General features: G+C 40.5%; 2 protein-coding genes across 4 annotated transcripts in view; one reads left to right on the top strand and one right to left on the bottom strand.

Moving 5' to 3' along the window:
• Positions 1-5629, bottom strand: part of hs6st3b (heparan sulfate 6-O-sulfotransferase 3b) — a 185707-nt gene extending 180078 nt beyond the window's left edge. Inside the window, exon 1 of the mRNA XM_057851937.1 lies at positions 4847-5629. Coding sequence (XP_057707920.1) covers positions 4847-5406 — 560 coding nt within the window. The 5' untranslated portion in view covers positions 5407-5629. The remainder of the gene's footprint in view (positions 1-4846) is intronic.
• An 11364-nt stretch (positions 5630-16993) lies between these two features.
• uggt2 (UDP-glucose glycoprotein glucosyltransferase 2) overlaps positions 16994-24556 on the top strand; it is a 78991-nt gene continuing 71428 nt past the window's right edge. The window contains exons 1-6 of one of the 3 annotated variants that reach the window (XM_057853540.1): positions 16994-17332; positions 17428-17574; positions 20032-20114; positions 20195-20325; positions 23431-23543; positions 23709-23886. In XM_057853540.1, coding sequence (XP_057709523.1) covers positions 17447-17574; positions 20032-20114; positions 20195-20325; positions 23431-23543; positions 23709-23886 — 633 coding nt within the window. In that variant the 5' untranslated portion in view covers positions 16994-17332; positions 17428-17446. The remainder of the gene's footprint in view (positions 17333-17427; positions 17575-20031; positions 20115-20194; positions 20326-23430; positions 23544-23708; positions 23887-24556) is intronic. The other 2 variants (XM_057853538.1, XM_057853539.1) reach the window with 2 other exon arrangements.

Below are 24556 nucleotides of genomic sequence, written 5' to 3'. Positions count from 1 at the left end.
CGGCAGTTCTGCTGAGAGAAAAACTTACTGTTACAAACTTTTTGGGCTCATGAATCTTTATGGATGCACTGCAGTCAATTTTGGCAGCACATGTCTCTTTTAGCACACTGTAGTCAAAATTGTCAAACAAGCTTTTTTCATACGTTCTTCATGGCCAGTACCATTAAAGGCAAGGACTATTGATTTTAGCTGATGTAATCATCCAGTGAAAATATGGAGCAGCGACCGAGTGGTTTGCAGTAGTCACACTGCCTTCCGCATTACAAAAACATGAATGTTAGGTTATTGATTCATGGGAAACTGGAACACAGGGTGGCTGACTTTGGGCGAGAGGCAGTGTGCAACAAATGCAAAATACATTTCAATATACAACCATTCACACTTCACAACCACCAGGCAATTTAGATCATGTACTTTTTTTACACTTTTTTTTTTTTTGCCCCGGGATTCATACCAAAAATTAATTCAGACAATGTTAGATGTGCTGCATGTGTTGTAACGTGCAAGTGGTGATTCAACTTGATCATGTATGTCAATCAAAGTCTAGAATGCAGGGACTGTGGGTGACAGGCTAAAGGGGCTGTGACAGTGGTTCCTCTGCTGAAGCTTGATTGGTTTGCCTTTATGTCAATCAAAATATGAATCCAATGGCAAAGAAACATGATTGAACGTCCTACCTTTACTACCTCCACTAGTAGGTAAAACTTCTGAAGGCGAAGGTTATGTATTCGGTTCCGTATATCTTTATTATGTGTTTGTGTTCACGTTTAAGAACGAAGAAAAAGGATTATCATCAAACTTGCAAGATATGTTCGGAATATGAAACAGAAGAGGTGATTAACTTTCGGGGTAATGAGGGCAAAGACCACAGAGGTCAGAATGAGAATTTCGCAGTAACTTCTACTAACTGAAATTTGCAGGGTAGGCGATATTACAACAACAGAAAGAATGATGACATTTTGGGCAAGGGCATAGGTTTCCATAGGGACGGTAGAGACATAACACTATCAACTTTTCAGGATGCTCAAATTGTCCCCACCAATGTTTAAGCCACCTTATTTGCATTATACAATGAGTTCAGTTATATGGGTAATTTTGATTGTTTTTTCATATGTTGTATGGATAGAATAGACCGTACCATAATTAAGTGAACTATTTTCATTATGTTCAGTATTACATGTATCCCTCTTCGCTTGCTTAATGTGCCAATCCATTTTTTCCCCTCAAACACACGTTTGATCGGCTGATGACTTGAACCCCCACCCACCTTCTGCCGCCACACAGACACACTCACACAAGCTCGCCGACAGGAATACAACATGCCGCCTCCTGCACCCCCTTCGAAGAGGAGGGATATTAAATTTTTTCGGCCAGCACAAGCTACTGTAAGTAATATAAAAAGTCATCAATGTTGTAGAAGTGGGGAAAACACCACTAATTTTGCTACTAAATGTCCGACCTGTATCAGAGTTAGCATAGCATGAATCTCTGTGTAGTTGTTAACCTGAAAAACTGCTGCGGTCAGGCCAGCCTCCACAAGGAACAACGAAGTCAAGCTAGCCGACCCTCATTTAGATCATTGTTTCCATTATGTGCATTACAGTAATACAACGCGAGTGCTTCAGAGTGCAAGTCCCAAGAATGGGTCCACTTCAGAGGGACACTGAAATGAACATGAACTGACTTTAATTTTTAATTTTTTTTTTTTTAAAAAGTGAAACACATCAAATTACACATCAGAATTTCATGAGAATATTTTGGATGCCTCAAAAGTGGATCGATCGGTCCTGGGATATCTCAGATTTTTTCTTAATGATTTTTTTCTCCCAAATCTCTTTTTTATTACAATACTTTAGTTTGAGTCTAGGAGTGCTCCGGTGTCCCCCAAAAGTGGAATCATACTTGGATAGCTCCCAGTTTTTTTTTAATAAAGGGACTTCAAAATGCTTCTTTACTAGTTTTTGACATCAAAGGTTTGAATGGAACATTGTATCACGTGAACCAATACACATAAAAATTAGTACAAGTCAATACAGATTTATTTTGCTTTGATCATTTTGCCTATCAATTAATTAAGTTGAAATTCATGAGAAATCAGGCTCTGATCCCCTTCTATAATCTGTTCGGTTTTATTAATATTCTGTCAACAGCAAAAAGTGTACATGCATCTTATGCTGTTGTATTGTCCATACCAATGTTGAGACGAAAACTATGCACTTGATTTTGGAGTGGAGATAGACCTGGCTGATTATCGGCGCCGATTTTGAAAATTTGACATTTATCCGTATCGGCCTTTTTTGTAATCTGACCGGCTGATGTGGGGGAAAAAAATCAATTTAAAAAACTAGGTTATTTCAGCTTAGATGCAGCCGCACCTCTCTCTCCTGCACTAGTATTAACCCTGTCCTCTAATTGGTTAAATGGTAATGGTAAATGGAGTTACACTTTATCTTCATCTACTTACATGTGACGCAGCACCAGGAGCAATGTAGGGTTTAGTATCATGCTTAAGGATACTTAGACGAGGTCATCAGGGCAGAGAAATCGAACCTACAACCTCCGAGTTGGGGAATGACTAGTCTACCACTGAACCACTCTACCCCCCAAGCGGCAGAGGAATTCAATAAACATGCTATAAGCATTTCAATGAAGTTCAGTTTTTGCATTACTCAATTTTTTACGCCAATTTTCACACTTTTACTGCAAATGAATATCGGCTCCAAAAATCGGTTATCGGCCCTTCCAACTACTAATAATATGTATTAGTATCGGTCCTGAAAAACCCATATCGGTCAATCTCTATTTTGGGGCATGAGATAAAAGGTGGTGTGCGTACGCTACCAAATATGGTGATGCTTTGAATTTGGCTGCTTATGCAGGGATCTGTTCTCTCTGAATAATTTTTTATTTTTTTTGTTTTGTTTTGTTTGTTTTTCAAACTTCAACATGATCGACTGACACTATCCTTGAGATCTACTAGTTGCTCGCGATCAACTTATAGGGCACCTCTAATTTACACTAACATGCATGTTTCAAAATACAGGAAGAAGCCGGAGTACCCCGTGCCCACAATAAAATAAAATAAAAAATAAAACATGCAAGTTTAGAGTGAACTTGAATATTTTACAAAGAAAGTTCAGAGTCCAGATTTTAACCCAGAAACTCAAAGAAAGTGGGATTTATGCTGTTGATTATGGTGAGTTATGTTATCACAATATAGTAAAATACAACATAAATTACATAAAACTAGGAACGCTGATTTCTTATTCTTCTTACAATGAATTAACCTTTTGGAGGCTCAACAAGCTGGGAAACTTGTTAATTTTGACAAGGATACATATTTTATCTGTATTTTAAATGGGTCCTAATATGAACCCACAAACTCCCTCAATAGCCTCCAGGGAACAAATACCCCACCACTAATTTTACCGCTGCACATCAAATAGATTTAACATACAGTATGTCTAGGACGAACAAAAATGTCTGAAACACCATACAGGAAATTGAGCAAAAAAATGGTCATTCGGGTTTAAAGTTGCCATTTTAGATCAAAATCCTAGGCTCATGATGACCTTCACAATGATTTGTTACATTTAAAAAAAATTGCAGTATATCAATATATAACCCAAGGTTTCCTTCAAGGCTTTATAAGCCTAGCGGGTCACCAGGCTTTTCAAGTTTTCTAATGAAAACACTGTTACCTAATTTGCTTCCAGCCCCTCCCAGTTCAAATAAATTGGACACCTATTATCATCTATGGCAATGAAACATGATAACTCACTGCTCATAGTTCATTGAGTCTGTGTGTGTTTAGGATGTAGAGCCTCTTAAAACAATTGCACAAGTAGAGCGCTGATCTATTGGCAATTAGAGTAAACACCGGGGATGCTTAAACACATCTGGGCAAATAACATCACTGCGAGGGGATCCTGTATACAGTTGGTTAATGGGCCAGACTTGAGCAGCAATGGAATAACATTAGCGGCACAGCTCAGAGCCTCATTGTGTGGGACTGATGAGCACATGAGGACCAGAATATTTTGTCTATTTATAGTTTGAATGTTGAATGTGAAAGACTATTTTTCCCCTCTCTCAGGTTGCAGTTATTGGATAATCAGTCTTTGTGAAAGTTAAGACAACACAAATGTCCATTCATTCATCTTCTGTACAACTTCTCCTCATGGGAGTGGTGGGGTGCTGGAGCCTATCCCAGTTATGGGCAGGAGGAAGGATACACACCTGAAGTGATTGCCAACCAGTCACAGGGCACAATGAGAATCTTTTGCGCTCACACTATAGCGTTAAATTAACCCTTTATAGGGCACTTTGAACTCTTTAGCTGCCACTGACAGTGCTAGACATCCAATCTATTTTGACTGCAAGGGGCGAAGTAAAAATTGATTGGACGTGTAGTGGCACCAAAACATGAGAATTAAGAGCCAGTCCTCCTAATTCAAATGAATTGGACATCTTTGTGAGTGGCCGCCAGTGAGCTAAATACAAAGACACACGAAGTGTTATTGTGGGCCATAACAGTGTATTTCTGTTTGTATTCTTTTCGATTTTAGTTATGTAATTTAAAAAAATTATGAATATATAAATGACAAATATTCATATATTTTATAAATTACAATAGTTAATCATGAATAATTAAAAAAGTATTTAATAATATTTGATCATATTTAAATATTTTATTATTATTACTATTGACCAAAATTAGTCGCTAGGCCTAAAGGGGGGAATAAGAACATTTGAATAAAGTATGTTGTTTGTTAAAGTTGAATGACGAAAGATGAACTTGTCATTTAGCAAAATATTAGATTTAACAAAATAAAGTTAGCTTTACCTTTTATTCCTCTGAACCTCCTTCTTATCCATGATGACAGGCACGCAGTTGGTCAGCTCGGTCCAGTCGGCGTGCAACCCGCAGCTCCATCCAGTTGAGAAGCGAGAGAAGAGCCACGACTCGTCCTTGCCCGGCCGATGGCAGGTGCACTTCTTCTGGCCAGCTTTGCAGTCGCACGGCTGCTCCAGGCGGATATTCCTCACCAGGTGCCGGCCGAACGTGGTGCCGCCGGTCTTCTGGATGTGCAGGAACACGATCACGTCATCCCCCTTCATGTTGAACTCCACGCGTCGGTCCAGGTCTCGCTGCGTGAAGTTGAACTGGGACGGAAGCTTAGCGGGGCTGTCGTCCTCCAAGTCCTGGTCCGCGAAATCGTCCCCGTCCTGGTAGCCGACGGAGAGCAGGCTCACCCCCCGTGGCGCGTCTCCGTTTTTCAGCGGGCACGAATGACCGCCGGCGGGACAGATGTACTGGTAACCTATCGTGACAAAAAGCACAGCCAAGATGGGAACCAGGATGAGCTTGCCGGACTTATCATCCATGATGGGCTTCGTCTTCATTCCATCACTGAGAGGGGAAACAAGAGTTGGGGACTCGGTGCTCCTAATATTTCGGGTGCCACATGTTGACAATCAGACGTCGATCACCTCTCGGAAAAAGCGCGCCGTGCGTCGGCTCCAAAGTTAAGCAGCATGGCGGGTTCAAAGTTCTACAAAAGCATGCTTTTCGTGATTTGCTCAGCAGATTCCGGAACCAAACACGCGCGTGCTGTCTCGAGAGAGGATGTCGCAAGACTGGGACTGTTGCGCAGCCTCGCCCCCCCTCGCAACGCCACCGCCGCCCTCCACCCACCACCGGCAGCATCCCTCAGCCTCCCCGGCTGCTCAGGCGCTCTGACTGGCTGCACCGGAGTCCACTAATCGCCCGCCTCTGTGCATCTGTGTGTGTGTGGGTGTTGCGCCCCTGAGTGTGTGTGTCCCAATTCCACAGTCCCATTATCTCGTTTAGCAGGGTGCGTCGAGACTGATTCACTGCTTTATTTGGTGACTATAAATTGCATGGCAGTCAAATTTGGTGGAAGGCAGTGTTGTTTACGTCAACGATGATTAAAACGAAAATATTTCGTCAACGAAAATTTTTTTTCATGATGATGACGATAACGAGCTAAAAATGTGCTTTGGCAGACTAAAACAGACAAAAACAGGCAGTCTTGCTGACATGGTACTAAAATGTGCCATACTTTCCGTCACATGTTCACAATGTGTGATATTATATGTGTAGTTAGTAGAGCTGGGAATCTTTGGGCACCCAACGATTCAATTACAATTCAGAGGCTACGATTCGATTATAAATTGGTTATTGATGACCCCCCCCCCCCCCCAAGGTATTAGCTGCTTTTAATGTTTCGTACATTAGTTACAAAAAATGTACAAAAAGCCTCTGAGGCTTAAATAAACTACTATTTCAGTATGAAGTTCTCAGTTCAAAACTATTTAAAATACTCAAGTCCCCATTCTGTATCAGCAGCTTTAAACTACATTCAATTCATTCAATGTTGTGAATCAACCATTAAAGTTGTTAAAATTGCTCCCGTTATTCCATAATTTCCCTTCTGTCTACTTTCGACATGTGAAAGTTATTAAACTGTTTTAAAGATAGATTCAAATCAAGATTTTGCAGATGTAGGAGTATTTTAGATAAATAATTAGGTTCGCTTGGAAGGTTCGCTACAACAGCCCTCCAACGAAGTCTACTGCTTTATGATGTCGGCTGTTTACTACCACTGGCAAGTCTCATTTCGCATCTATTTTTCAATACATGTGCTGCTAATGCCGCCAAGTCTGTCACTTCGCATCTAGTTCTATATACATATGATATCTATTTTCTACCGTAGCATTATGTGGACGTAGTTCGTAGCGGCTGTCGGCAGCAGCCAGGTATTATTGTTTTTATATCTAGCAGCATGAATTGAGCCAGAGCTGTGAGTTAAGCATTGTCATTACCCGGGTAATGACAAGAATGAGGTTTACTCTCGGTCTGTTCCTCATTGCGTCCTGAAGACCGCGCTGACTGTGTGCTTTACTTAACATGATGTTTTTGAATCGTTCTCGAATCTTCCATGGCCGAATCGCGAATAATCTAAGAATCGGAAATTTCACACACCTCCAGTAGTTGGCCTGCATCGTAGCAGTGTCTGGTTGTGTCACTCACGTGATGTGCTGCTGCTCTCCAGTCGCCATGCAGCCTTGCACACACCTTAAACCTTTATTTATTTTTGGAATAAACTTTTTAAATTTTACATACTAGAATATTTTTAGTAAATGTCAACTAAAACTATATGACATTAGTCCTGAGTTTTCATCGACAAAAACTAGAAAAAGACAAACACATTTTGGGATGACTAAACTATGACTAAGTAAGTATTATCATCTAAAAGATTAAAGACGATAACTAAAAGGGCTAGCAAAAACAACACTGATGGAAGGGGTGCATCTTGGAAAGAGGAAGAACGAGTTTGTTTTTTAAGGATTGATCAACAAATGGCCTTAAAATCACTACAAATACAGTATCAGATCCAAATAATTGTTTCTGCCATTAGGCATCGCCGTTGCCATCCCCTTCAATTGAAAGAAAGATTTTTTCTGTAAGGCGGAAAACACAGACAAGGCTGAAAAAGCAGTTTCTGCTCTTGCACTCCTCTTTAAAAGAAACTGCTGTATTTTAAGCCAAAACAACTGTTGTGTTTGACAGAACAATATGTCTATATGCTGCCATAGCATATTCATGGCGCATTGAGCCCCCGAACTATTTTTAATTTGTCCGTTTTACCCTGAAAACCCCCGTTTACAGACGTCGCACGACCGCTTTTGTTTCAACCCAGCCATAAAACAAAGGTAATTAATTATATTTATTGTTCAAAATGTCTGTCATTTTTAGCTTAGAATCATTATTTGATGTCTAATATTTCCTTTAAAAAAAAAAAAAAAAAAAAAAACGGCTTTAAAAAATTATTATTTCAAACTTTTAAACAAATTATGTCACAATGAAGAAAATGGCGTCTGTAAAAAAGTCATGGCTATCTACCTCATAACTATCGCTTAATTATATATATATTTTGTTAGTGTCGCATTTTCTCTGATATGTTAGATGATAAATAATTGGTCCAAACAGAAAAAAATTCAAGAAAAAAAAAACGTTTTAAAGGTTAAATATGTGAAAAACAAAATCTCGACCACTCCTCGATGTGAGACCCTTGTTATTTTAACATGTTTCACCCATAAAATCCCCCCAAAATCCAGCTGTGGCTACTTACAGCTGTGCCTTGACACTCAGTGATACATGCTACATGGAGTTTTTGGATCAAAACAAGGTGAGTATGCGATAATATCTCGTTAAAGTCATGCCATCTGTTATTCTGCTCTCGTGTGCTCTCACCTCCAGATAGGGTTTTACTGTTTAAAAAAAATTTTTTATTTTTTTTTTTAAATGCCCTCCTGTTCAAAATGTTTCTTTCCCCCCAAAATTTAGATTTTAAGCTTTCCAATGATGTATCACACATGCATATTGGGCAATTTTGAAAGTTGGCTAAATTAGGGGTCTCAGAGCGGAACTTCAAGTCACCTGAGTTTTTTCCGCCGTAAGCGATTGTACTGTACTTAATAAAAATTGTTAAAAATATGATGGTTTGCCAAGGAAAATCATCAGATAAAATAGTACATTCAATTTATTTAGATGTAATTTATATTCTAATGAGTATTGTGCACTTATACCATTCCCTTTGGTCTGTTATTTACTCCAGTGACTTTCAATTCATTTAAACTGGGAGGACTGGCTGTGAATGCTCATGAGGCATTTTGACTTCTCCCAGTCAAAATGCATTACACATCGAGTGCCGTCAATGGCAGCCAATGAGTAGAGGCACCAAAAAAAAAAAAAAAAATTATGGACATTTTTGTAAGTCACTAATGTCTCAAAACAATTCATCAACCATCAAAAAATTGTTGTAGTTTCAATTAATTCATTGACGAATAATCAGTGCTGCCCTAAAGTTGAGATATTATATGGATTAAATCACAGACACTCATACTTAAAATGTTCTCAATTAAAATTGAAAATGACATTTAAAAAAGTGACATATTTCTCATTTAATTTTTCCCGATTCATCTTCAACTAAACCTAGATACAGTATGAACATTTTCACAGATCTTTCCATATCCATTTATACACCCAAGGGCTAGGTTCCTGAAATGTATTAATTGGCTGCCATTGACAGTGATAATATTCAATCAATTGGACGTCTATTGCCGTTAATGGAAGACAATGACCACGAGGGTCAGCACTCGCCACACATTTCTGAAACTTTACATTGTGAATTTCGAAGGAGTCATTCATTTTAATGAGTCAGGCTACAGGCACATACCACTTGAGATTCCAAAATGACTCGCTGGGCAAACCTTTTAACTATAATTCAGACAGAAATATGAAGCATCATTACTTGCGGTCATTATTACATCTGTGCTGTCTAAATTGATTCCAGAGAAGAGCTGTGCTAATTCATTCTGCCTTTACAAATGGTCGGTTTTCACTAATAATGATTGTATCTGTGTTGGTGGGCTTAGCTACATGTGCTTGGCAACATGTTAAGACACAGTCATTATGATACGGTACAATTCACCATCTCTGAAAAATAAAATGAATCTGCATTGCATTTTTTTATATATGTATTTTAATACAAAAAAAACGATCCAGTATTCAAATCTTGTATTTAATCAAAGGACTGTAATGGGGAGCTTGGCTTCATGTGTCAGGTGTGCCCTCTATAACTCAATTGTCAGACACAGCTGACATATTTATGTAAAATTGACTTTTTCTTGCACAAATAGTTAGGTCCCTGGAGTGCCTGGCCACCTATCAAGTGTGAAATTAAATAACCACGTGCAGTGAAATGCCATCAAGTTGTATTTGGATTTTCAGGAATTCACATACAGTAGATGTTTACATCAACAATACTCACCTTCAAGTATTGGTGGAAATCTTGAGCCACCCACCACTTTTCAACAAATTCAAGGTTATGAAAACATTTATATGTTTAATGGAAAACATAATGGCTATTGTTCCCTAAGCAACAAAGTGGAGAAGAGCAGAGAAGTACATTTTCTAAGGAAACTACTTCCACTGTTGTAGCACAATTTGATTTAATTTAGATTCAAATAATTGAGGATAAGTGGCATAGAACATGAACGAATGAAAGAATGGTTACCCCATTATGTATTCTTCTGAGGGTTTTTTTAATGGAAAAAGTTGACAGTCAGGGACAATTTATAGATCACCAAAAGGAGCCCAAAAGTGCGCCTTTAATTTGGAACATTGTTTGCAGTAAAATGACTATTTGGACTATTAATACAATTGAAACAATAAATCTAAACCTGAAGTCATGTTCATAACACCCATACTATTTTGCACATATAAGGCTAGATGTCTAAAGGGTAAGTCGGTAGAATAAGTGGCTATACTGCGTCGGTGGACTTCTCTGGTGAATGTGAGGTGAGTGATTTTCTCTACTAAAATAATCTTAACTTGTTGAATTCTTGAATAGATTTACAATTGTTTTGGTTTAAAACTGTTAACGTGGTTGTGATTCAGGCTGAATGATAAAAACCATCCATCCATCCATTCATTATCTTCCGCTTAGTCTGGGGTCGGGTCGCGGGGGCAGCAGCTTTAGCAGGGAAGCCCAGACATCCCTCTCCCCAGCTACTTCAGTCAGCTCCTCCGGCGGGATTCCAAGGCGTTCCCAGGCCAGCCGAGCGATATACTCTCTCCAGCGTGTCCTGGGTCGTCCCCGGGGCCTCCCGCCGGTGGGGCATGCCCGGAACACCTCTCCAGGGAGGCGTCCAGGAGGCATCCGAACCAGATGCCCGAGCCACCTCAACTGGCTCCTCTCAACGCGGAGGAGTAGCGGCTCGACACCAAGCCCCTCCCGGATGACCGGGCTTCTCACCCTATCTCTAAGGGAGAGCCCGGACACCCTACAGAGGAAACTCATTTTGGCCGCTTGTATCTGGGATCTTGTTCTTTCGGTCACGACCCACAGCTCGTGACCATAGGTGAGGGTAGGAACTAGGAACGTAGATCGACCGGTAAATCGAGAGCTTCGCCTTTTGGCTTAGCTCCTTCTTCACCACAACGGACCGGTGCAGAGTGCGCATCACTGCAGACGCTGCACCGATCCGCCTGTCAATCTCCCGCTCCCTCCTACCCTCACTCGTGAACAAGACCCCAAGATACTTGAACTCCTCCACTTGGGGCAGGATCTCATCCGCGACCCGGAGAGGGCATGTCACCCTTTTCCGGCTGAGGACCATGGTCTCGGATTTGGAGGTGCTGATCTTCATCCCAACCTCTTCACACTTGGCTGCGAACCGCCCCAGTGAGAGTTTGAGGTCACGGCTTAATGAAGCCAACAGCACCAAATCATCTGCAAAAAGCAGAGATGCAATGCTGAGGTCACCAAACCGGACACCCTCAACGCTTCGGCTGCGCCTAGAAATTCTGTCCATAAAAATTATTAACAGAATCAGTGACAAAGGGCAGCCTTGGCGGGGTCCAATCCTCACCGGGAAAGAATTCGACTTACTGCCGGCAATGCGGACCAGACTCTGACACCGGTCGTACAGGGACCGAACAGCCCTTACCAAGGGGTTCGGTACCCCGTACTACCGGAGCACCCTCCACAGGACTCCCCTAGGCACACGGTCGAACGCCTTCTCCAAATCCACAAAACACATGTAGACTGGTTGAGCGAACTCCCATGCCCCCTCGAGGATCCTGCCAAGGGTGTAGAGCTGGTCCACTGTTCCACGGCCGGGACAAAAACCACACTGCTCTTCCTGAATCCGAGATTCGACTTCCTGACGGACCCTCCTCTCCAGCACCCCTGAATAAACTTTACCGGGGAGGCTGAGGAGTGTGATCCCTCTATAATTGGAACACACCCTCCGGTCCCCCTTCTTAAAAAGGGGGACCATCACCCCGGTCTGCCAATCCAGAGGCACTGTCTCCGATGTCCACGCAATGTTGTAGAGGCGTGTCAGCCACGACAGCCCCACAACATCCAGAGTCTTTAGGAACTCCGGGCGGATCTCATCGACCCCCGGGGCCTTGCCACCGAGGAGCTTTTCAACCACCTCAGTGACTTCAACCCCAGAGATCGGAGCGCCCACCTCGGAGTCCCTCGACCCTGCTTCCTCAAAGGAAGGCGTGTCGGTGGAATTGAGGAGGTCTTCGAAGTATTCTCCCCACCGACTCAAGACGTCCCGAGTTGAGGTCAGCAGTACCCCATCTTCATTATATACAGTGTTAATGGTGCACTGCTTTCCTCTCCGCAGACGACGAATGGTGGACCAGAATTTCCTCGAAGCCGTTCGGAAGTCGTTTTCCATAGCCTCGCCAAACTCCTCCCATGTCCGAGTTTTTGCCTCGGCAACCGCCATAGCTGCAGTCCGCTTGGCCAGCCGGTACCTGTCAGCTGCCTCCGGAGTCCCACAGGCCAAAAAGGCCCAGTAGGCCTCCTTCTTCAGCTTGACGGCATCCCTTACCGCTGGTGTCCACCAGCGGGTTCGGGGATTGCCCCCACGACAGGCACCAACCACCTTACGGCCACAGGTCCGATCGGCTGCCTCAACAATGATAAAAACAAATTTTATAATTGTTTTTAAGAATTGTAGCCTCTACAAGTACAACATCAACTTTGTTAGGGTTTTCTTTTTTTTTTTTTTTTTTTTTTTTTTTTTTTTTAAACCTGTCCTGTTCAGCTGTTTGACACAGAGAATGGAAGTCTAAGTGCCCGGATTCTGAACAGTTTTAATGTTTCACATTGAGAGTCTGACATACTCCCATTGTGATCATTCAAAATACCTTTTTATTATGACAAAGCAGCGAACAGGAAGGGATTATGGGGGGACAGAAGAAAAGAAATGCAAGAGAAGAAAGAAAAGAAACACATACACAAACAACAACAAGAAATACATTGAACATCTAAACTAGCTACTAATATGCTGGTGCTATCGTCAGCGAGATGTATTTCCGGTTTACACCATGTGGGGGCCTATTGGCCAGTGAAAGAGGAGGATGGGGGTGTCTATAAGACTATAAACTAAGTGATTGAAAGGGGTAGAGTGTACACAAATCAGTTCTGTGATCTAGAACCCAGTAATCGTGTGAATCTCTTATGAGTGAAAGCCCGTTGGCGACCAACCCTACGCCGCCGCATCGCCAATCCCGGCACCGGAACCCCCAACCCGAGCATGCCCTACCACATCCAGCAGCACGCAAGCCCCACCGGGCGCGCGACAGCCACGCAGACGGGCGGAGAGACCGCGCGGGCACCAACCCAGGGCCACGGCCCACACCCAGCCAGCCCGGGGAGGGAGGGCGGGCGGGGGGGGCGGGGGGATCCACGCGCAGCCCATCCCTCCTCCAACCGCCCAGCAAAGGAGCCACCGTCACCCCCCCCCGGGACCCAGGGTGGTCCCCCGGGCCACCCGCGCGCCCATCAACCGGCCTTCAGGGATGGCAGGAGGGGACGCATCACCAACCCCACGCCTACACCCACCCCCGCCCGCCCACCCGGACCACGAGCCACAGCCCCCCAACCGGCACGGCACGCCACGGGACCCCCAGCGGCCCACCAAGCCCCAGGCAAGGCAGGGTCCCCCGCCGGTGCAGGCGACACCCCGCTGATACACCGGCGCCCAGCCAGCGACCCGCGACGGAGCGCAGGGCGGACGCCCAGCCAGAGAAGAGAGGGGAAGGCGGAGGCAGGAGAACGCCCAGGGACTGCCATGGGGCGACGCAAGATCGGAGACCCGACCCCCCAACCCACTCCCGCGGCCGGCAGCCGAGGCAGAGGGGAGGCCACACCCCGGGAGCCACGCCATATAGAAAAAGTGTGGGGTAACTTTGTTAGGGTTTTCAATTGCTTATCTGCAACAGAGTACACGAACACCACCACCGTCAGCTGTACAAAAACAAACATCCTTCTTGCTCTCGCCAACTTGTCTAGGGGACAGCATGTAAAACACAACACTCAACACATCAAGGAAAGGGAAAGGAACATCTTAAAAGACTATACACACCTCTGCTTCTACCTCTTCAACCTGCTGCCATCTGGCAGGCGTTACATGGCCATACCAACCAAAACACAGACTGAGAGACAATTTCTTTCCAAGAGATGTCACCAAACTCAATTCAAGTTTTCACTGAAATATCACTGTCATTGCACTACTAATGCCACAACATTGTCACATGTATCTTATTCAGTAATATGTTCTCGGACATCTGTCTCAATCTGGGTACTGCATAATTTGTGTACATGCATATGCCATATTTGCACCATTACATTATAGCATTTTTGCACCATCTGTCACATAGGGGCGGCATGGATGACCCAAACCCAGGGAAAACAAAAGGTAGCAGGGCATGGTGGCAGTGAACTCAAAATGCTTTAATCATCGTGACGAATAAAAAAGAAAACCCAAAGTTCAGACAAAAGCTGTGAGGATCAAAAAAACACAGTGACACACAAAAACTCAAATAATAACAAAATACTGGGTACTCAAAACTTACTGGGCGGATGATTGGGAACACAAGGGCTTTGACGCAGGTATGGACAAGACGCTCGGCGGGACAATGACCAAACAAGAACTGACTGCACATGGGTAATTTAAATGCAGACATGGGGTAATGAGACAATGAGACACAGGTTGTTGATACAAGAGGCAGTGGATTGGTCAAGACACAAGTAACAGGCCACAGCAGGGAAAATCAATTGGTAATCACATGGACACTGAAGAAACACTAGGGCACAAACTGAACAGAACTTAACTCAAGCCATGACACTGTCTCATCAATATGCAAAAAAGTTCATTTCCACAATCAAGCCAAATCAGCCATCTGCCTCCTAGTCTCAGCACTGTAAATTGTCATATATGCACTGTTGTATTACCAATACATTACCACTTGCTGCTTGTCACTGATTCACTTTATTCACAAATTTCACAGTCTGTGTAAACTAAGGGCGTAGGTTTGGTTTCAACATTGGTAGGGACGGTACAACAGCATAACCTGCTTGTACACTTTGTGCAGGGGAAGGCACATTAATAAGACCAAACAGATTGGGTGAACAAGGGTCAGGGCAACATTTCTCATGAATGTGAACCTAATCAATTTATAGGCTAAATGATCAATGCATAACAAATACTGTATGTATTGACTTATACAAACTTTCATGTGTGTTGGTCAGCTGATACACCGTTTGATTCAAACCTTTGCTTTCAAAAACTACTAAAGAAACATTTTGAAAACTTCCAGAATAAATGTAGCACATTTATATTGGAATATTAGAACATAAATTGTATTAACATACTGACATACATACTGTTTTACCTCGTTTGTGATTAATGTATGATTATGTGAAAAAAATGTCTGCATAGGCTGCAAATAAAAATATTTTAAATAATGTAAAAAAAACATTTTAAATAAATGCAAGTCATCAGCCAATCAAATGTGCATTTGAGGAGAAAAAAATGGACCGGCACATTCAGAAAGTGAAAAGAAGTTAATGTTAGTCTTCAAATAATGAAAATAATTCACTTAAAAATGGTAGGGCCAATTCTATTCTTCCAGCATCGTCACTTTGTCCAATGCAAATGCTTGACTCTTGACACCTTGTCCAATGTTGATTCTTTACTCTTGACAAGGTGATGAAGCTGGAACTTTGGTTTGGTGCTGTTCCAGTGAGATTTACAAAGATGACTGCCTGAAGAAAACGAAATTCCTTCATTCTTTGATGATATGGGGCTGCATGTCAGGCAAAGGCACTGGGGAGATGGCTGTGGTTAAATCTTCGAATAAATGCACAAGTTTACATTGAAATTTAAACAGCTTTCTTATCCCTTCAATTGAAAAAATGCTTGTCATTTTCCAAGATGACAATGCATGATGCCACAGAGCTAAAAATTGTTAAAGCATTCCTTGGAGAAAGACTCATCCAATCAATGTCAGTGCCTGCAAATAGCCAAGATCTCAACCCTATTGAAAACCTGTGGTGGAAAATGAAAGAAATGGTCCACAGCAAGGCTCCAGCCTGCAAGGATGAGCTGGCAACTGCAGTCAAAGAGAGCTGGCACCAAATTGATGAAGAATACTCATCAAGTCCATGCCTCAGAGACTGCAAGCTGTCATAAAAGCCAGAGGTGGTGCTACTAAACACTAGAGATGTGATTTGATTGTTATTTCTTTGTTTGTTTCTCATGATTCCATATTTTTTCCCCCTCAAAATGGAGTGATTCCATATATATTTCCCTTCACTTGCTCTATAAAAGTAACATTTACTCACCACCACAATGTTTTTTATTCATTTCTTTTAGTGTTTCTGAATGCTAAAGAGTTGCACTTTTGAACTAATTCATTATTTGTTTAAGCTTTTTATCTGCGTTTGTTCTTCATGATAAAATGTCTGAGTGAGTGCTCCTCCGAGACTGGTAATTCCATACTTTTTGCTAGGTGTTGTACTATTTACAATGATAATAAAGGCTTTCTATTCTATTCTATTCTATTCTATTCTATTCTATTCTATTCTATTCTATTCTATTCTATTCTATTCTATTCTATTCCATCAAAATTGCAACCCAATTCATTACAGTATTGTATGTACAGTATGTAATTTACTGCCTCTCTGAGATTTATGACAAACCAAGCCGTTCGAAAATTGCGAACTTTTCCGACGTAAAATGGCCAAAAAAGTGATTAGACTTGTCCCCGTTGGCTTTAAGCGTACGTAAAACATCTAGCCTTATATATGACATTTGAATGTTTTAGTGGGAAACTGTAAATTACGTTTCAAGGCATTTTAGTAGTCCGAACTTGTGCCTGCTTGAATCCATCGATCAACAGTTTGAAATGAGTTCTGTTTTATTCACTGTTGGAATCGGGATCCCAAATAAAACATATTATTACCGAAAAGAGCACATATGACTGAATTCATTGTTTACTTTAGTTGTATCGAAAAGAAATAAGTAGGGCCCGAACGGGCAAACTCCACGTGGCCATCTGTACCGGTTGCTATTGCACACCCCACGGTTGCTAATGCATGCCCAAAAATAGACACCGGAAGTTATAGTATTTTTAAGGTAGCGGTCAGGATCAATAACATAGTGAGGGTCGTAGTACTGTATTACTGTATACACAAGATTAGTACAATAGTAATAACGTCCATCTCTATCGATAGCATTCTCATTAGTAGCGAGTTTAGTCTCAGAATATATCGTTTTGACGTAATTTTAAGCGGTTAAACATGAAACTTTGTAAACTTGCACGTTAAACGACTTGTCTAGTTCGGTGCTATGGTCTAAGCAGGCTGTCATGCTAAGATAACAATTGTGATATCTTGCGGCACTTTCGCAAGAATGTCTGTCTGAGGTGCAAGTGAGTTGAGTCTGTAACTTTAATTTACTACGTGGCACAAGCCATATACAGAATGTGGAAAGCGTGCTGGACTGGACCACTTACTTTCTTCGCAGGTTCGTACAAATTGTTGAAATGATGAAAGGGAATTTTTGCCTGCTGTTTCTGCTGCTCAACGTGCAACACACGGCATCTTCATCCAACGGTGTTAGTGCAAGTCTCAAAGCCAAGTGGCACGCGACACCTTTCCTTTTGGAGACAAGGTACAGAACTGTACACTCTTTTGCATATTATGGTCCAATTCTTTGTAATTCATGTTTCAGTGTAATTGACGGCGGTAGACGTCCAAACGATTTGAACTGGTAGGGCTGACAGCCTGCTGCCATCCCTCCCAGTTCTAATGGATTGGATGCCTATCGCCGTCAATGGCAGCCAGTGAGGTAATGGTCTCAGCAACATTTTACTGTACGCATTTACATGTCGGTCATTTACAACGTTGCTTTTTTATATAAATTAATAACCTGGCTCTTGTTATAAAGAAAGCCGTAAAATAAACTTTTGACGATCAGTGGAAACTCCAATGTGAAATCAGTCTCTTTTTTTAGCTGTGGTATTCCCTAGTCAAAATACAAGTAATACAAGTTTGAAAATAAGCACCTTTAAACTAGTGATACACAATAATACATTTTTCAACCGATACCGATAACCGATAACTTCCTCCTCCTTCCAGCCGATAACCGATAATGTCAAGCCGATAATTCTATTAAAAGATATTTGTAAAATTTTAAAGCTGGGGTCCCCAAACTTTTCCTGTGAGGGCCACATAACTTTTCCCTTCTCTGATGAGGGGCCGGGGTCAGTTTGTAACAGAAAAAGTGTGACGATTGCAGGAGTGCCTAAATGTAAAAAAATATTGTTTTTCAGAAAGCCACAATCAAATAACCCTTTCTGGATTCTTCACGGAACAAAAGTAAATAAAATAAAAATAATAATATAATATAATAATAATAAATAATAATAGCACTATTGATTAAAAAAGATAATAACCAAACAACCCTCTCTGAGTTCCTCACAGAAAAAGGCCAGGAAATAAATAACACTATTGAGTTTAAAAAAAAAAAAAAAAAAAAAATTCAAAATGCTCTCTGGTATTGTTCAGAGGGCCGGACCAAATGTGGAGGCGGGCCGTAGTTTCGGGACCCATGTTTTAAAGTATACACAAGAGCAAATATTACTGCGCAAAAATAGAATTTATAGCTACCTGTTCCACACCTAATGTGAACAAGTAGTAAATTCCAACAGCTAAACAATGAGAGATAGTCTGACAATGTGTAATGGTATGGTTTTGGCAACAATTACTGTGCTGGCCAAAAGTATTGGCACCCCTGCAATTCTGTCAGATAATGCTCAATTTCTCCCAGAAAATGATTGCAATTACAAATGCTTTGGTAGTAATATCTTCATTTATTTTGCTTGCAATACAAAAAAACACCAAAGAGAATGAAAACTAAATCATTATCATTTTTCACAAAACTTCAAAAATGGGCCGGACAAAAGTATTGGCACCCTCAGGCTAATACTTGATAGCACAACCTTTACACAAAATAACTGCCAACCACCGCTTCCGGTATATATCAATGAGTTTCTTACAATGCTCTGCTGGTATTTTAGACCATTCTTCTTCAACTGCTCCAGGTCTCTGAGATTTGAAGGGTGCCTTCTCCAAACTGCCATTTTCAGATCTCTCCACAGGTGTTCTATGGGATTCAGGTCTGGCCTCATTGCTGCCCACTTTAGAAGTCTCCAGTGCTTTCTCTCAAACCATTTTCTAGTGCTTTTTGAAGTGTGTTTTGGGTCATTGTCCTGCTGGAAGACCCAAGACCTCTCAGGGAGACCCAGCTTTCTCATACTGGGCCTTACATTTTGCTGCAAAATTTGTTGGTAGTCTTCAGACTTTATAATGCCATGCACACGGGCAAGCAGTCCAGCGCCAGAGGCAGAAATGCAACCCAAAAACATCAAGGAACCTCCGTCATGTTATACTGTGGGGACCGTGTTCTTTTTTTTGAAGGCCTCGTTTTTTTCCTGTCAACTCTCTGTTGATGTGAATTGATTTATTATCGAGTCGTAGCCTCTGAATCATAATCGTAATCGAATCGTTAGGTGCCCAAAGATTCCCACCTCTAGTATTTAATCTTGAAAAAAGCTTGTTTGTCAGAAATATTCTGAATTCAAGAATAGATATTGTTCAAAACATTATTTGAAAGGATTTTTTTTCTTGATTTAGGTGAAAAATGACCAATTTTCAAAAATGTAGATTATCTGTTTGATGTCATAATTGCCATTATGGGCCGATAATTATCCGTAACCGATATTATCGTGCACCTTTACTTTAAACAATCATTTTTTTGTCCCCTCCAGATTTTTCAAGCTTTTATTTGGTTTTGGTGAAATACCTCAGGTATCGGAAATATTAGAACACTTAACAAAGTGTTCTTCTTGCAACAAAAGGCATGTCTGAAACCAGTCTGCTACAATTTGAATGTGTTTATAACTTGAGAGGCACATTTTTCCAGTAGTTGATCAAATTGCTGTTGCTTCAGGTCATTTGACTTCAGAGGTTCCACTGAATATTATTGATGAAACATTACTGTGTGGTACATTGCTCCAAGACAGTACATTATTGCATATATTTAATCTTTTTTTCCATCCCCTTTCAGTGAATTTATTGGAGAGGATGGCAATGAAAAATTCTGGCAGTTTGTTGACACAGTTAAAGAGCTCACTGTGTACAAGCAAGGAGGTTTGTGATTAAGTTTGAATAATTTACCTCCATTTTCCATGTATTTCACTTCCAATTCATCCTATTTTGATCCATTCCAGAGTCAGTGCGTTCATACTACAACCTTATCATTAGGAAAGCTAACCAGTTCCTCACGGATCTTCAAGTCAACTTGTTGAAATTCGCTCTGTCAATGCGCTTCTACTCGCCAGCTGTTCACGCCTTCCAGCAGGTATGGTGTGATCACAAATTATAATTGTGTGAAATCTTAGACATTTTGACGATGTCGCTCTGGCTGCTTGGTAATGAGACTTCATGCTGTGGGAGCATGAGAATTATTCATGACACAGATTAACACACCTACACATTTTGTATGACAGGTATGGAGCACTACTTAGTTTATGACTTTTTTTTTTTTTTTTAATATCCAACCTCAGATTGATGACACAGGTCTCTCTGCTGTCTTTACTTACAATTGCCTTGGCACTGCTGAGTCATTATTCTCAAAAACACCGGGTGAAATATTTGATTTGAAATTGAACTGTTCAGGGATTATTATCCTGAATGATGCTGCAATTCATCTTTTTGTGCTTGCAGGCTTTTCAATGCCCTTTACATCATGTAAAAGGTTATATAAACCTTCCGTGGTGTATAATAACATTTCATACATAGGTATGTCTGGTGTAAATTTCATTATATCCCTTTCTTTTTACACAGTTTTAAATCTTTATAAGGCACTCATTGAACTCATTGGTTGCCATTGACGGTGATAGACGTCCAATCCGTTTAGACTGGGGAGGTAGCCCCTGGATTAGATGCCCAGCAAAATCAATGGCATGGAAACATAAGCATTCAAAGCCAGTTCTCCCATTTAAATGAATTGGATGTCTATATTTGTCCATGGCAGGCAATGAGTTAATAGTAAATATTCTCTTATTTATTTAGGAGAAAAAAGGTTTGTTTTGTATGAAAACCAAAGCAATAATTTTAATTGAGAATAATGTAAAACACATTAATCTGTTCCTGACATCACAAAATATTAGGCATGTCCTGATTGAATATTTTTGCACCAGAGTCCGAGTCACATAATTTTGAAAATCTGGCGATACAGAGTCCCAATCCATACCGAAAAATAAAGTCTTTTATTTATTTCTTTTTAATTTGAATTTGAACAAAAGTTCCAAACGTATTACGGTACCTTACTGTTTAGAGTACTTCCTCTTTTTGCCGTTGTATTTCTGGATTATTTTGTTACATTTTAGCCCTTACAAAATAAAAGAATGTAAAACATGTCTTAAATTAAAAACCCGATCCTTATCACCCGATTCCGATCCTCTGAAAAATGGCGGGATCGGCCCAATTTCAGATCATGTGATTGGATTGGGAACATCTCTACAAAATAGTAACGCAAATTCAATTTTATATGGAATAGCTTAAGTTTTGTAAACAGAAAACAATGTGACGAAAAATGTCAAGGATAATAGTGTGGATAGATTAACATATTTTACCTAAATTAAATTCTTTTTAGTGTCAAATGGAAGACAAAAATGTGGGGGCAAATTTTATAACTTGCTGAGTTCTTTGCTGAATTCCATCATGTGTCTTTCACTTGTCTTTTGAGTGTGACAGCTAAATAACCTACCATCAGGCCAAAGAAAGTGCGGTAAAACTGTTATTCTGCTTGCTTTGATTTTGAAACCCTGACTTTTGACATACAGTGTGTGTTGTCTTGATGTTTCCCAAGTGAACACAGATTCATTAGTTGAGTTATAAAGGTGATAATAGAAAATGATTAAATATTATTAAAAATAAGTTATTTTTCATATTTATGTGGATAAAAGTAATCAAAATGTATTTTTAAAAAATGCATAAGGACAGTGTTAGCTGTATATTTTTCCTGTTTCTTGTAGAGTTGTCCCAACTAGTCGACGTCATCGATGGTATATGGTTAATGTAGGCAAAAAAAATGTATGCGTGGAAAGTTGAGAATGTCGGACGCTCTGTATGCAAGCGGGGAAAGCGGCACAAAGCCAAAAGAGCGCACCAGAGTGGCCAAAACATTGACTAATTTAAACGAAAAAAAGGAGGGTACACTGTTGTCTCCTGTCTCTTCAATGCCAGTGCTTGCATACCAGGCTGCATGTCAGCCGTGAATGAACACCTAAAGCGCCGTCAGTTGAAATTTTGGAAGATGACAGGAGACAATAAGCTGGCAGATCATAAGTCCATCTAACTGACTAACGACATTTTTTATTGAAGTTGCTAAGCCTGTTGCGATACGCAATAAGTCCATTTATCGCACGGTAAATAATAATAATGAGGGCGGTAATTTTCACGGCTGCCGTTTATCGCTGCGTGCGTGCATACATTTGTGCATGAATTTACACGTGCGTGCTGATGGCATATGAGACTCGAGTTCCTTTCACAGATGTTTATTGGTCATCAACACGTCGTAGAATTAAAATTCATACATACAAAATAAGGAAACACATCTATATTAAACACTGTAAACGTTAGCATTGCTACATTGAGGATAATGAGGAAAAAAGACAACCTACTTTAGCCTGCTATAAAACATTGGCAGTCTTGTCTAAAACGCAAACTTGTGGTTAAAAGGTGACACTACAAACCTGAAAAATTACTGGTTAACAACATTTGCAAACGAAAAAAAAAAATCTATTACTGACACCACATGCAATGACGAAAAGTGCACTTTTTTGCGTAGTGTAAAGCTTACGGTTAGCGGATTGGCGGACGTACTTCCGGTGAACATTTCAAAATAAAAGCATGTCATGTTCGTCATATAAATAACAAATTCTGGAGTTAATCCCACATACTTCAGAAGTCAGATTCTACTCTAAGAATAGCTTTAAAATGACACCCTTTTTGAAAAATCTGATTGACAATGAATAATTAGTATAATTATTATAATACTATTATATATTGTAGTATACTATAATATTAATGCTAGATTTTTTTTTTTAAGAATTATTTTGAATCATGTTGGAAAGGCAAAGTCAGTGTTCTGAATCTGTTTACATTCCATTCTTTTCCACTAGTTAATGCTCTCATCATTTGACCTCATTGTTTGTGATTTATTACTGTTATATAAGTGTTTATTTGTACTTTAATCAACAATTTAAGTGTACCAAAATGTTTTTGTGAATTAAAAAGCTTCAACAAAAATTTCATTGCTAGATTAGGTAAAAAAAAAATAAAGAAATAAAGGAATAAATTATTAAATTAGTCGACAAATCGTAAAATAGTAGGCTGACTAATCGGGAAAAAATTTGTCGTTTGGGAAAGCCCTAGTTTCTTGTCACCTATTTCTCCACAGATTGCCAGTGATGAGCCTGCACCTGAAGCTTGTTCGGCTTTTGTCTCCATTCACGGCCAACGTACCTGCAAAACAAAGACCATCAAGAAGCTTCTGAAGGCAGCTGCAAGCAGGTAAATCCAAGTGACATAGATTATGTCATGTGGAAATAGATATTAGACCGGGGCAGAAAAGTTTTCCGCGTTAATTTGACATTGGATATCTTTGACACGGCAACAGTTTTTGCCTTTGGAAACGTGAAATGTAATTTTCTGTGGTGCCTTTTCAAATGCTTGCAGGCCCTATCCGTATTTGTACAAATGTGATCATATATATCCTGGGGCTAATAAATCAGACGTCCCGGTCGTGATCTTGTATGCTGAGATTGGAACCAAAGCGTTCACCAACTTTCACACCGTGCTAACAGAAAAGGCTGATGGAGGTGCACTCATGTATGTACTGCGTCATTTTGTGGCGGTAAGTAGCCCTAAATGTAGAGTACACTTAAAGTCGGTATACAACAGTCTAAGCACTCTTCACTTATTAATGTTATTTTCGGCGTTTGATCTTTGGATTAAAAGGTCAACATTTAAAAATATGATTAATCCATTTGCTGTCATGTCTATTCTTTTATGACTGGGAAGTGTTGGCAATGAATGACGTCCCAAAAAAACGTTTCCTGGTTATTTTGGGACATATCGAAGTCAGATCCTGTTGATCTGCGTTGACTTCCTGTTGATTTGGGGAAATTTCCGGGTTACATCCTTTTCATTTTGGGGCATTTGCTTGTCGATATTGATTGATATGTGGTATACACATACAGCATTGTGAAAAAATTAGGACATCCTATGGAAGCCTGTATGTTTTCGAACATATTTGGTCATATGGATATTTTATATCAATTTTAAGAATCTTGAGAGATTCAAGTAATAGAATAAACCATTAAAACTGAAAAAGATTTTTTATTTAAATAACTTTCTTTAAAATGTCATTTTAAATAAATGCAATTTCCGTTGAATAAATTATGACATCCTATATTCAATCCCACTTAAAATGGCAAAAATCACACACCGGTGTATAACATTAGGTGCACATGATTACAACATCATTACCCAGTGTTTTGAAGGAGGCTTGCGTTATTTAAACC

This window comes from Corythoichthys intestinalis, chromosome 12 (assembly GCF_030265065.1).
Source record: "Corythoichthys intestinalis isolate RoL2023-P3 chromosome 12, ASM3026506v1, whole genome shotgun sequence".
NCBI classification, from domain to species: domain Eukaryota; kingdom Metazoa; phylum Chordata; class Actinopteri; order Syngnathiformes; family Syngnathidae; genus Corythoichthys; species Corythoichthys intestinalis.
The sequence above is the reverse complement of the archived record's forward strand: the minus strand, read 5'-3'. Positions and strand labels throughout refer to the sequence as shown.